The following is a 12603-nucleotide window of genomic DNA, read 5'->3' on the forward strand; positions in this document are numbered from 1 at the left end:
GGCTCTCTCTAGTTGTGGTGAGCGGGGGCTACTCTTCATTGCAGTGCATGCGCTTCTCATTGCGGTGGTTTCTCTTGTTGCGGAGCACGGGCTCTAGGCAAGCAGGCTTCAGCAGTTGCAGCATGTGGGCTCAGTAGTTGTGGCACATGGGCATGTGGGATCTTCCCGGACCAGGGCTCGAAACCATGTCCCCTGCATTGGCAGGTGGATTCTTAACCACTGAGCCACCAGGGAAGTCCCTAATTCCCTTCTTTTAGAGGAAGAAACCAAGGTTCTGAGGAGTCATGAGGCCCAGCAATGTCAGGGCCCCTCCCTGATTCCAAGGACCATGCACTTTCCAGTATGCCCTGAGGCTTTATGGTTTTCCTTAAAATATCAACCACTGAGTCAAATTCATAACATAGAAACGTACAATAGTATATTTATAAACTTACCTAGAACAAATTCTAGTTTATTTCAAACACTTATTTTTTTAAGAAAGAAGACCATCAACCATTCAAATTTTACTTAGCATTTCCTGTGAAGCCAATTCAAGGGAAATTGTTTTTTACTTAAAACAGACAGTGATGATAATAAAATAACTGGAAGATAATTTCTAAGATTTGTGGCAGAGTTTCTGACTCTAGACATTTCTAGATAAAAACTTAACATTCAGGATTACCAATGATAGTCTAATTAAACACCATCCAACACTGAACCACATTTTGTATTACAATGGCAGAATATATGTGTGTGTGTGTGTGTGTGTATACACACACACACACACACACACATATATATAATCAATACTGGAGGAAAAAACATAAATTTTGAATTGCAAACTGCTGTTAGAGCAAGGAAATAAAAGGATAATCTCTAAAACACAGATTTTATAGTCCTGACATCCGTTGGGGGGAGGGTAAAATGAGTACAAAAAGGCATAGCAGTTTCTATCAAGAGTTTGCTTTAGGGTTATTTATAAAAGCTCTCACTAAAACTAGACTGTAAGTGTAATGCAAAACTGCCAAGAAGCATTTAAACATTTCTCCCAATCAATAGTCATTTGCCACAATATTCACTTACATTTTTGTTCCTGTATAAAATTTAGCAACAAAATTAATTCATCTAGTGTTGTTTGAATTCTATGCCATAAAATATTAGAGCTATTCATCCTACTATGTCAAGTACAGGGACTCTTTCAACCTGAAAAACTCTGCTAAAAGGAGTAAGGTATTATTTACCTTAAAGCAGTGGTTCTCAACCTTGGCCTCACATTATAATTACCTATATATCTAGGTGTTTATATAAATATATAGGGACACTTCTAACAAATCCTGATGCACAGGGCTTACTCCAGAATAAGGGAATCAGAATCTCTAGGGTTGGGCCCACATCTCTGCATTTTAAAAAAATTTCCCAGATAATTTGTAACCCCTAGTAAGGTTGAGAATCCCTTATTTAATGTTTCAAAAATGTCGTTTATTCAGTGTTTCGTATGACTACTAAGATATACTGCACCTCCAGGCCCCCAATCAAGAAACAACATGATGCCACAAGGCTAATCAAAACCTTGTTATTAACCCAAAACTACCAGCTATGAAAATATTCTCTTCACAGAGAACCTTAACTGGGCTCCTATGGCCTCAAATAAAGTTAAAATTCTAGCATGATAGTCAAGGAATTCTTCCACAGTCTACCTCCAACTCGTTATTCTAGCTCCTTCTCCCACTACTCCTTACCACAAACCCAATCTACGTGTAAAACCAGATGATTTCTACCAGTCCACACACATATCCTGTGCTTTACCCCATGCTGTTCCCTCCACTTGAGGTGTGCTTCCTTGCTCCATTCCATAGTCACTGGCCATAAAACCTTTCCTATCCTTTAGATACAGCTTGAATGCCACCAATACCTCCACAAAGCCAGCCCTAAAGCCCTCCATCAGATCCTTTATCTTTTTCCTTATCACAAGCTGCCTTTAGCATTAATACCTCATCTCCTAAAAACAGAAGCCTAGAGAGTACAGAGTGGTTGTAAGCCCCTGAACGGCAACGGCAACGACTGTCTTGTGCATTTTTCTCTGGTCCCCTCCCCCCATATCCAGCACCCAGCCCAGGGTCTTACTCAAGTGGTGCCCATTAAGTGATGTGGGACTTAATTAAAGTACTCCTTACAAACATAATCCTACAAATAACAAGCTATTTCTAGACAGGAAGGAAATGAATTGCCTGATTTCTATAACTGAATTTAAAACCAAAGACATAAACACCAAAATAAATAAAATTGCCACACTGGCCTAACATGTAGCAAGTAACACCGTATTTGTGGGACCAATCCACTGCACCCTAATAGGTCTTGATCATTCTTGGAATTTGCTATAGTCCAGAATAGTGGAGATTCCATAATGGTAAAAAAAATGAAAATGTAATTTCTGGGAACTTGAGAGGGCAAGTAAAATCTACCCTAAAATGGAAAAATTGGAAAAAAAGCATGGCGAATACTAATATTTTTTTCTGAAGAACAAGGAAAGCATGAATTCCTTAAGTCTTCATGATTATTTTTTTTCTCCTTAGGAAGAGCTAAATTTTTCAAACTGGAAAGAATTTCAACATGAAGCACTTCCTGGAGAAAGGGTTAAGTGAGAAACTGAAATACCTGAGTGCATTTCCGCTGCTCTCCACTACACCTCCAGGACAAATAAGGATGAGTTGTCAAGTTAAATATAAGCAGTCAAGTGACTGAATTATAATTTACTCTGTGCTCAATTTAAATTAGTGTGAGGCTATTAAAATATACAGTATAAATACGGCAATTCATCACAAGCTGTCATGGATGACTTCATTTATTTGCTGGAGTGGCACACGCTCCACTAAAGGGAAGGAGAGCAAAATCACAGGTCAAATTAAGCCGCTATTCTGTTTTAATTCGCTTATTTAATCTGTGGCGACATAATTGTCTTTTACAGTATGTACAACTCAGAAAGGAAATTTGGGAGGATTACAGTCAGTATACAAATGATTAATCAAATGGTCCATTTAAATGCTAGTTTAAAAGCAGCAGAAACCCAAAGCAGTCAAAGAATGATAATCAGCACATGCTACATACAAGGCTAAATTTCCTGGAACATGGATTTTTCCCAATTAGAATATTTACAGTACTGGGGAATCTATTAAGCTCTACTCTTTCAAAGATTTTATAGACTACATTAACGGTATAAAAAGGTTCTGTTTGCAAGATGGCTAACAGTATTTTTATTTGTTTTCTGCTCTACGTGTTTGCAATCGTCTTGCTTAACTACATTCCTCCCCCGCCGCCCACCAAAAGCTAGTTAGAAACACATATTCATATACAGTCATCGAATAGTTATCTTTGAACTAGCATTAGTATCATTTTGAGGCAAATTGTTTTCTAAACTCAGTGATATAAAATAAAAATTCAAAATACTTCTATTCTTCCCAAAATTCAACTTTCTTTTTATAATATCTGAAATATTTTCTCGCCTTTGAAGTCTAAAGAGGTAAACACCAATACGCTTAGACATTGCAATATTCTTTAGACAAAAAAGTCTAGAAAATAAGAACATTTACAAGTACAAAAATTAGAAATATTTTGAGTAGGAAGAGAAAAGTAACAGATTTTCAAGGATTCTCATCTAATTGCTCCCACAGACATTCAAACTATGGGTCCAAATGACCATTTGACTTGGAAAATTAAATTTCCCTCATCATTCTATGCAGGCATCAGAGCCCTGCAGGTGATTCTGTTTAGACAAGGACTGTGATTTGCTGCTCTTCGCAATCCCTTTGTGACACCAGGCAGCCCCGTTTCACAGCTGAGGTCACTGAGAGGTTCAAGTGACATGCTTGAAGTCACACAAAAGTCAGGAGAGGGTCAGGAAAGGACCAAATGCACTTCTAACTCTTAACCTTTCATTTCACCCTTTAATATAAAAAAAAAGCTAAGAAATACTCTGGGTGAGAGCAATGGTCCATACAAAGAACACTATGGGATATTTTGTATGTGAGCTGAACCTACTTTCAGGATGTTACTTCAAAAGATGAATGAATGAATTAAAGAACAAATGACAGAATAAAATTTATTTAGTTAGTCATTCAACTAATTATGTGTTGAACATCTAATCATTACAAGATGTTCAGTGCTCTGTACTAGGCCCTGTATGCAAGGTTCTACATGAATCAATGAGTCAGACAAGAAGCTAAATAAGATCTGTTCCCCACTTACAAAGAGATTTCAGTGTAATAGGGGAAATGTACATGTATACTAATAGCAAAATACAAGGCACTATGTGATAACACCCGTAAGAGACATACAGAGAATTCTAGGGAGGTTCAAGGGAGAAGGTGAATGAGTGATAGATATACCAGATGTGACAGGATTTATTCAAATAAGTTCAATGGAAGAGCAAGCTTTGGAGCTGACCCTTGAAGGGTGTTAAGTATTTTGATAAGTGGAGACATGGGTGAAGGCATTCTAATTAGAAAGAAATACATGAGTAAAAGTGTTGCAGTGAGACACTACTTGGGTTCAGATAAGGCAATGAGTTCAACTTAAAAGCAGCACAGGATTCAGACACATGAGATAATGCTTTAAAAGTAGGCTGATGACCTACTGTGGAAGATCTTGAGTTCCATTCCACAGAGCTTTTACTTGGGAAGTAATATAGAGCCTTTGAAGACTTTTGAGAAGGGAAGAGATGTGACTAGAATTATGTTTTAAGAAGCCAAATCCAAGGGTACTGAGCAGAAATATAGTACAGAGCATAGACTTGAGGCAAGACTTCCCTGAGTTCAAAGCCTGGTTCCATTACATATTAGCTGTGGGACTAAGCTACTTAACTATTCTGTGCCTCAGCTTCTGCGTCTGTAAAATGAGGATCCATAATGGTAGTAACTGCAAAAGGTCACTGTGAACGTTAAATGAGGAAAACGTATGTAGAGTGCTTAGCACAGTACAAATGATCAATAAATGGGAGCTTGTATTTTTGAGAGAATAATTTAAAAGCTGGTCAACATGTCTGACAAGAGACAAAAACAAGCATCTGGATTTTCATGGTGCCAAGAGAGGAAGAGATACTAAAAATTAAATAACAACAACAACAAAAAAAGACCCCAGAAAAATCAACAGGCTTCTAGACATTAGATATCAGCTAAAATAGGACAGTGATCCCTAAGAGATGGAATAAGATGAGTCCTATGACTGTTCAGCTTACTAACTAGACAAGAGTTTCCAGGTCCCGCCCCTGCATGGGACCCAGGGGGAGCTCAGCCACCTCTCTAAGCTGAGAGAACTAGGAGTCCGAGGAGGCCAAGGCAGCTAGAGTTCACTGGCAGAAGAGCAAAAGGAGACAGCTCCAGAGAGCTGCAGAGGGCCCCTGAAGTCTTCAGCTGAGTAACAACTAGCACGCGGATGTCAGGAAACTACCTGAGGCCAGGGAAAGAACCCCCAGAAAGAACCAGAAGAAACAATCTCCAAACCTCACACTAGGCAGAGTTTGTGTTCCCACCAGCCAGGATGGAAAACCTGTATTTGCCAAGGCATTGGGGTAAAGTATTCAGAAGATGACTGCTTCAGCTGACTGGGGAAAATTAGCTCTGGACTAACCACTGGGATGGTCCCATCTCATAAAGCTTAAAAGCAAGTCCTGAAAGGATCAAACTGTTTCAGATTCACTAAACAGCACCTCAGAATAAAGCTCAAGAATATTTACAGGAATGAGCCTATGCCATACGACTGGCATCCAGTAAAAAATTATAAGGTATTAAAAAATACAACCCCAAATGGGGAGAAAAAGCAATCAGACAAAACTGACCCCCAAATGACACTTCTCATAGAATTAATAGGCAAGACCATTAATTCAGTTATCATAACTATATTCCACATATGCAAGAAGGTAGAAGAAAGATGGAGCATGTTAAGTAGAGACATGGAAGATGTAAAAAAGACCCATGTAAACTTCCAGGGATAAACAGTACAACGTCTGAAATGAAAAATATACGGAACAAAATTAATAACAGAATAGACAATGCAGATGAAAGGACAAAAACCTGAACATTTGACGACAGAAACTATTCAAAAGTGAAACGTTAGAGAGAAAAAAAGCCTAGAATAAACAAACAACAGAGTATCATTTTGCTGTGGGACAACTTCAAGTGACCTAATATAAATGCAATTTAAGTTCCCAAATGTGTGTGGGGGGGAGATACTTGAAGAAATAATGGCTAAAATTTCTCCAAATTTAATGAAAACTAAAAATCCACAAATTTCTATCTCAACAAATCCTAAGTACAGGAATCATGAGGAGAATTACATAAAATCTCACCATAATCAAATTGCATAAGACTAGTGATAAAAAAATCTTAAAAGCAGACTTATACACACTACCAAATGTAAAATAGCTAGCTAGTGGGAAGCAGCTGCAAAGCACAGGGAGAGCAGCTCGGTGCTTTGTGACCGCCTAGAGGGGTGGGATGGGGGGGGAGGCAGACACAAGAGGGAGGAGATATGGGAATATATGTATATGTATAGCTGATTCACTTTGTTATAAAGCAGAAACTAACACACCATTGTAAAGCAATTATACTCCAATAAAGATTTTTAAAAAAGAGAAAAGCAGTCAGAAAAGACGTCAGTTCTAATGTACAGAGGAATAAAGATTTTAAATGACAGTAAGAATGAATGCAATGCAGAAAACAGTGAAACAAAATCTTTAAACTACTGAAAGAAAAGGACGATTAACCTAGAATTCTATATCTGGCAAAAATGTCTTCCAAAATTTAAAGTCAAAATATACACTTTTCAAGACATGCAAAAGCTGAAAGTATTCATTGCCAGGACACTCATGCACTATAAGAAATGTAAAAGATGGGAGTCCTGCAGACAGAAGGAAAATGATACCAGACAGAAATCTGGATCGACACAAGAGAATAAAGAGCACTGAAAAAATGTGAATAAATATAAATATTTTCTTACATTTAAAATGCCTTTAAAAGACAACTGTCTAAAGCAAAAACAGTAACAATGTATTCTGGAGTTTATAACATGAGTAAGTAAAATGTACGATAACCAAGGTGACGATAAGGGAAATGAAAGTATACCGTTGTAAAGTTCTCACACTATAGGTAAAGTGGCACAATATTACTTGAAGGTAGGGCTTCTCTGGTGGCACAGTGGTTAAGAATCTGCCTGCCAATGCAGGGGACATGGGTTCGAGCCCTGGTCCGGGAAGATCCCACACGTCGCGGAGCAACTAAGCCTGTGCGCCACAACTACTGAGCCCACGTGCCACAACTACTGAAGCCCATGTGCCTAGAGCCCGTGCTCCGCAACAAGAGAAACCACCGTAATGAGAAGCCTGTACACGGCAATGAAGAGTAGCCCCGCTCACTGCAACTAGAGAAAGCCCACATGCAGCAACGAAGACCCAACACAGCCAAAAATATATACATAAAAAATAAATTAAAATCACTTGAAGGTAGACTATGATAAATTAAAGATGTATACTATAAACTCTAAAGCACCTGCTTAAAAAAACATACAGACAGAATAAATAGAAAACAAAGAGCAAACTGATATACTTAAATCCAACCATATCAATAATCATATGAGATGTAAATGATCTAAGTATCTCAATTAAAAAACAGAGATTATCAGACTGGATTAAAATACAAGACCCAACTATATGCTGCCTACAATAAATCCATCCCAAATATAAAGATACGACAGGTTAGAAGTAAAAGGCTGTATCATGCTAACACTAGTCAAAGTAAAGCTGGAGTAGCTATATTAACATCAGACGATGTTGATTTCAGAGCAAAGAATATTACCATGGATAAAGAAGATCACTTCATAATGATAAAGGGGCCAGTTCATCAAGAGGACATAACAATCCTAAATAACCTAACAGATCTTCAAAAAATATGAAGTAAAAAATGATAGAATTTCAAGAAAAAACAGACAAATACACAATTGTTCCTGCAGATTTCAACACCCTTCTTTCTTGTTGATAGGACAAGTAGATAAAAAATCAGTAAAGATACAGAAATTTGGAACAACACTAACAGCCAACTTAATCTAATTGACATTTATCCTACATCCTATACAACAGACTATACATTCTTTTCATGTGCACAGAGAAGACTTACCAAGATAAGTCATATTCTGGGCCAAAAATTAAACATCAATAAACTTAAAATAATTCCAGTTATACAAAGTATGTTCCTGGACCACAATGGATTTAAATTAGAAATCAGTAACAGAAAGATATCTGGAAAAATCCCCAAATATTTGGAAACTAAATAACACTCCTAAGATTTAATAAAAAACTCTGCCTGTTTTAAAGAAATGATACATTTCTTTCTCTTAGAATATGACTATTATATAAGCAAAAATTGTTTTTGCCTTCACTGCCAAGAAGCTCAGGGCTAAACAAAAAGTTTAAACACAATAATCATATCTACTCAAATCATTCATTCATTCAACTCAGTTTGAGCATCTAGTATGTGATTTTATAGAATTGAGGGATACAATACAATACAGTCCCTGCTCTGTAGCTCAGTTTTATGGTCAGGTCTAGTGAATAGTATATTTGTAAAGCCCTACTGTTTTCATTTATTGAAAGTCTCTACTTTAACTGCTCTTTTTAAAATGTGTCCTTTCTTTAAAATTGCATTTAATCCTTTCCAGAAACAACTGTTAGCCACACCCAACTAAATAATCATGCAGAAGAATTTTAATATCAGCCTAGGTTAAACATAATTCAAAATGTATGAAATTATGAAAAATTATAATGCACTTGCAAGGCCAAATAGTTAAGTTTTGGGGGGTGATTTATAGCAGTGCTCCCCTCTCCTGGAATAAATAACCTAAAGTTGACTGTCTTTAAATACACCACTGACAACAATCTAAAAGTTTTGACATCGGAGGAACAAACAGATAACTAGATAAAAAGGAAAACAGTGTTGGAGTTGGTGGAGGTGTCCTCTGAATGAAGAGGGAGCTCAGAAGGTACAGAAAGAACAACCCAATGACGAGCTGGTACCACAGAGCTGTACTCAGTGAACTCAGGGGAAGACTGAGGTGGAACCTGGCCTCTACAGTACCTACCCTGGAAACTGTCTGGACTCCAGGGTCCTCCTCTTTAAAATGTGGGCCATGACAGATGATCTCTAAGGTCTCTTTCAGTTCTACAATTCTGTAAACCTAGTTTGGCTGGAATATCAAAGAAAATATCCCAAGAAGGAGCTCTGTGGTAGTGTCTCACCAAAAGCTATTTGAGTTGTTAAAACTAGACTTGATAATACACGTAACACATTCTAGGTGCTGTATTAAGTGTGGTATGGAAGAGCTGAGTCTCAGTTTTGGTTTAACTTTACTAAAAGGTACAACCAATTGCAATTTAAGTGTTCTGATTCTTAGTTTCCTAGATAAGATAAAAAGATACAGAAATATATACTATGCAAGTATTGGGGAAAGAGACTGAATTCTCACTATGGTTAGCTAAGAAGGAATTTTGGAGGAGATGGACCTTGAAAGGATAGATGGAAATCAAAGGGATGGGCAATGGTAATAACTTATATAAAAGCTACAGGGTATAGCAGAAGATATGTGCTTTGGAGGCTGATGGATTTTGTTTTAAATCTTGGCCTTGGCTCTTCCATCTGTGTGACCTTGGACAATTCAGTTTTCTGAGTCTCAGTGTCCTCAAATCTAAAATAATAGGCTTACTTTATAGTTTTAAGGATTAAAGATAATAGCAATATAGAGTCTAGCACAATATCTGGCATATAGTAGTCATTCAAGAAATAAAAGCTTTCATTATTAAGGGCCCAGAGACAGAAGATAATGGGCATAACAGAAAGCACCATGCAGGTAAAGGAGAGGATGTGGCTGTAAAGGTAGGCAGGGGCCTATCTGTAGAGTGCCTAACCAATTTGCAGGGGAGTAAGGAACAAAGCAGGCCTGACCAGTTTGTTAGCTAAGAGCCCAGTTTGGAAGCGGAGTTCTATGGAGTTAATTTGAGGTAATAAAGGTTTCAGTCAGGGGTGCAATTCAAGAGACTCCATTAGGGAAATCTGAGATAAAATGATGGGAAAATCAAGCACCAGCAGCCAATGCCAGAGATTAAATCCAAAGTAGCACGGGCAGGACTGGGATCCTGAAGTACGGCAGGGATGGGGTGTGACCATGAACACAATGGAAACAAGTAAGGAGCATCTAAGGTAGTTGCCTAGAAGATCCCTGAGTTACGCGCAGCTTCACTCCATTCGGGCTGTGGTGTTAGGGTATCTCAGGATGCCATAAAGATGTAAAGAAGCGAGGCAGACATCATAGGCTTTATGTTGTACACTATTGGGGCTGGGGGAAGAGGGGTGCTAAGAGGGGTGTCAGATCGGGGATTCAACTTCTCAACTCCAGTGGCAGAGTGAAAGGTACAGTGAGGAAATTATTATAAAAGTCCAGGTAGGAGGTATGTGGGCCTGATACAAGGCCAAAGCAATGAGAATAGAAAGAAAGTGACACGTGGACCCATTTCAGGGGAAATTTCTGACAGGATGTGGTGACTTACAGGATGTGGCAGATGAAGGAAAGAAAAGAGTGAATAACTACTAAGTTTTTGAACTGTAAGATGAGGACGACAGTGATGCCACTGAGCCGGGAACACAGAAAGAAGTGTAGGTGACGATGATGAATCACAATTCGAGGAGCTTACAACTGAGCATTCGGAGGCACTTAAAAGACGTGAATGTCACAACAGGGCCAGAGCTTCCATCACCCACCACCCACCACCCAGACCTTAAAGCACTTCATTTCTTGACAATACCTGTGACTCAAGCTAAGGGGGCTTGGGGGCAGGGAGAGCATCAAAAATTTCATGAATTTCATAAAACTTATCCAGCACTTACCTTTACAGCTAATATTTTCCCACTTGGAACATGATATGCTCTACGGAAAGATAAAAAAATAATAAAATCACTTGGGATCACTAAACAACCTACCAAGTGGTTAAGGACATAAATGTATATCTGAATACATCCTCAGCAAGGGGATATATGACACTTTCAAAGAACACTAATAACAGCAGTAATTTACATTTTCTATTGAGCTTAATGGTTTACACAGTGATTCACTATGTAGTACCTTAAAATAACCCTCTGAGGTAATGCTGGTATAATTATACACTTTTTAGAGCCCAGAACTCTGAAGCATAGAGAAGTTAAGCAGTTTACCCAATGGCACGAGTCAGTAAGAGGCAGAACTAGACATTAAACCCAAGTCTTCTGGCTTCAGATCCCTTACAACATACTGTCACTGTGTGTGTGTGTCTGTGTGTCTTCTACAGCTCTCTGCTAAGCATGGTACAGAGCCACATAAAATGGGAGGTTTCCCTTTTATCTCAGTTATATATACAGATAAACTACATCCCTACATTTCATCAAAATAATCTCAAAACACATGGCTTAAGATATAAATTCATGTACAAAGTCACAGAGTTACAAGGCTCAAGTATGAGGTTCATCTTTTCCTAAAGCTGGCATTTCTCAATATTTTTTTAAAAAGCTACAGAACAGAGGCAAGCTCAAATGATCAGATACAGTGAAATAATTACAATTTAAATCAAACAATATGAATACATTCATTTATGAAAAACAGTAAGAGAATGTTTGCAGAAATAAAATACCATTACATCTCATCAAGACCTTTTGTATTGAAATGAAATGTGTATGCACGCACTGGAAGGAATGCACATTCTGACCAACTATTCAAAAACAATTTGCTTTATATAAAAATTTCAAAACAAACCAAATAACATAAACAAGCACTGTTATTACAAGTCCATATAGGTATAAAGAAACAAATTAGTTTGGAAGAACTAAAATCTTGCTCCAGAGAAGATTTTACATATTAGCCAAGATCCAATTGATCTTCCCCTCACCCAGTTAGTGTTAAGATGTAAGTGGGGTAAGGAAGATGTGAGGGAATGGAATTTAGCTTCTCAGGAATTCCCCATCCTTACATACCAAGTTGCTAAATAAATTTACCAGGCTCCCAATTTTTACTGGGTAATGACCTAGTAGTAAACATTGTTCATTCCTTTTATTTTTTAATTGAGATATAATTGACATGTAATATTATATTAGTTTCAGGTGTACAACATAATGATTCAATATTTGAATATACTATGAAATGATCACCACAGTAAGTCTAGTTAACACCCATCACCACACACAGTTACAAAAATTGCTTATTTCATAAAACAAAAACAAAACATATATTTTACTATTATCAAAATGAAAACATCATTTTCTGTTGTTTTGGCATAAATATTCATTTTTAACACCTTTATTGAGGTATAATTATATATGGTAAAATTCACTTGTTTTAAGTGTACAATTCAAGATTTTTAGAAAATTTACAGAGTTGTGCAATCACTGACAAGTGTTTTTAAAGTGACTGACTTAAAGAAATCGTTCAGTTATTAAGAACCTACAAGTATTTGTAACTTTTCACATATAAAATGTTATAAAATCAGGCATGACTAAGAAAAAACATATATATCAACATTAATGTATATATCCATACATAAGACTGTTATAAAAAATTCAT

At 37.3% G+C, this 12603-nt stretch overlaps 1 protein-coding gene across 3 annotated transcripts in view; it reads right to left on the bottom strand.

The window, feature by feature from the left end:
- The window catches only part of MAP2K5 (mitogen-activated protein kinase kinase 5), a 262237-nt gene that overhangs the window by 171278 nt on the left and 78356 nt on the right, over positions 1 to 12603 (bottom strand). For all 3 annotated transcript variants that reach the window (XM_079913743.1, XM_079913742.1, XM_079913744.1), the window contains exon 9: positions 10902 to 10941. In XM_079913743.1, coding sequence (XP_079769869.1) covers positions 10902 to 10941 — 40 coding nt within the window. The remainder of the gene's footprint in view (positions 1 to 10901; positions 10942 to 12603) is intronic.

This window comes from Stenella coeruleoalba (genome assembly GCF_951394435.1).
Source record: "Stenella coeruleoalba genome assembly, chromosome: 2".
NCBI classification, from domain to species: Eukaryota; Metazoa; Chordata; class Mammalia; order Artiodactyla; family Delphinidae; genus Stenella; species Stenella coeruleoalba.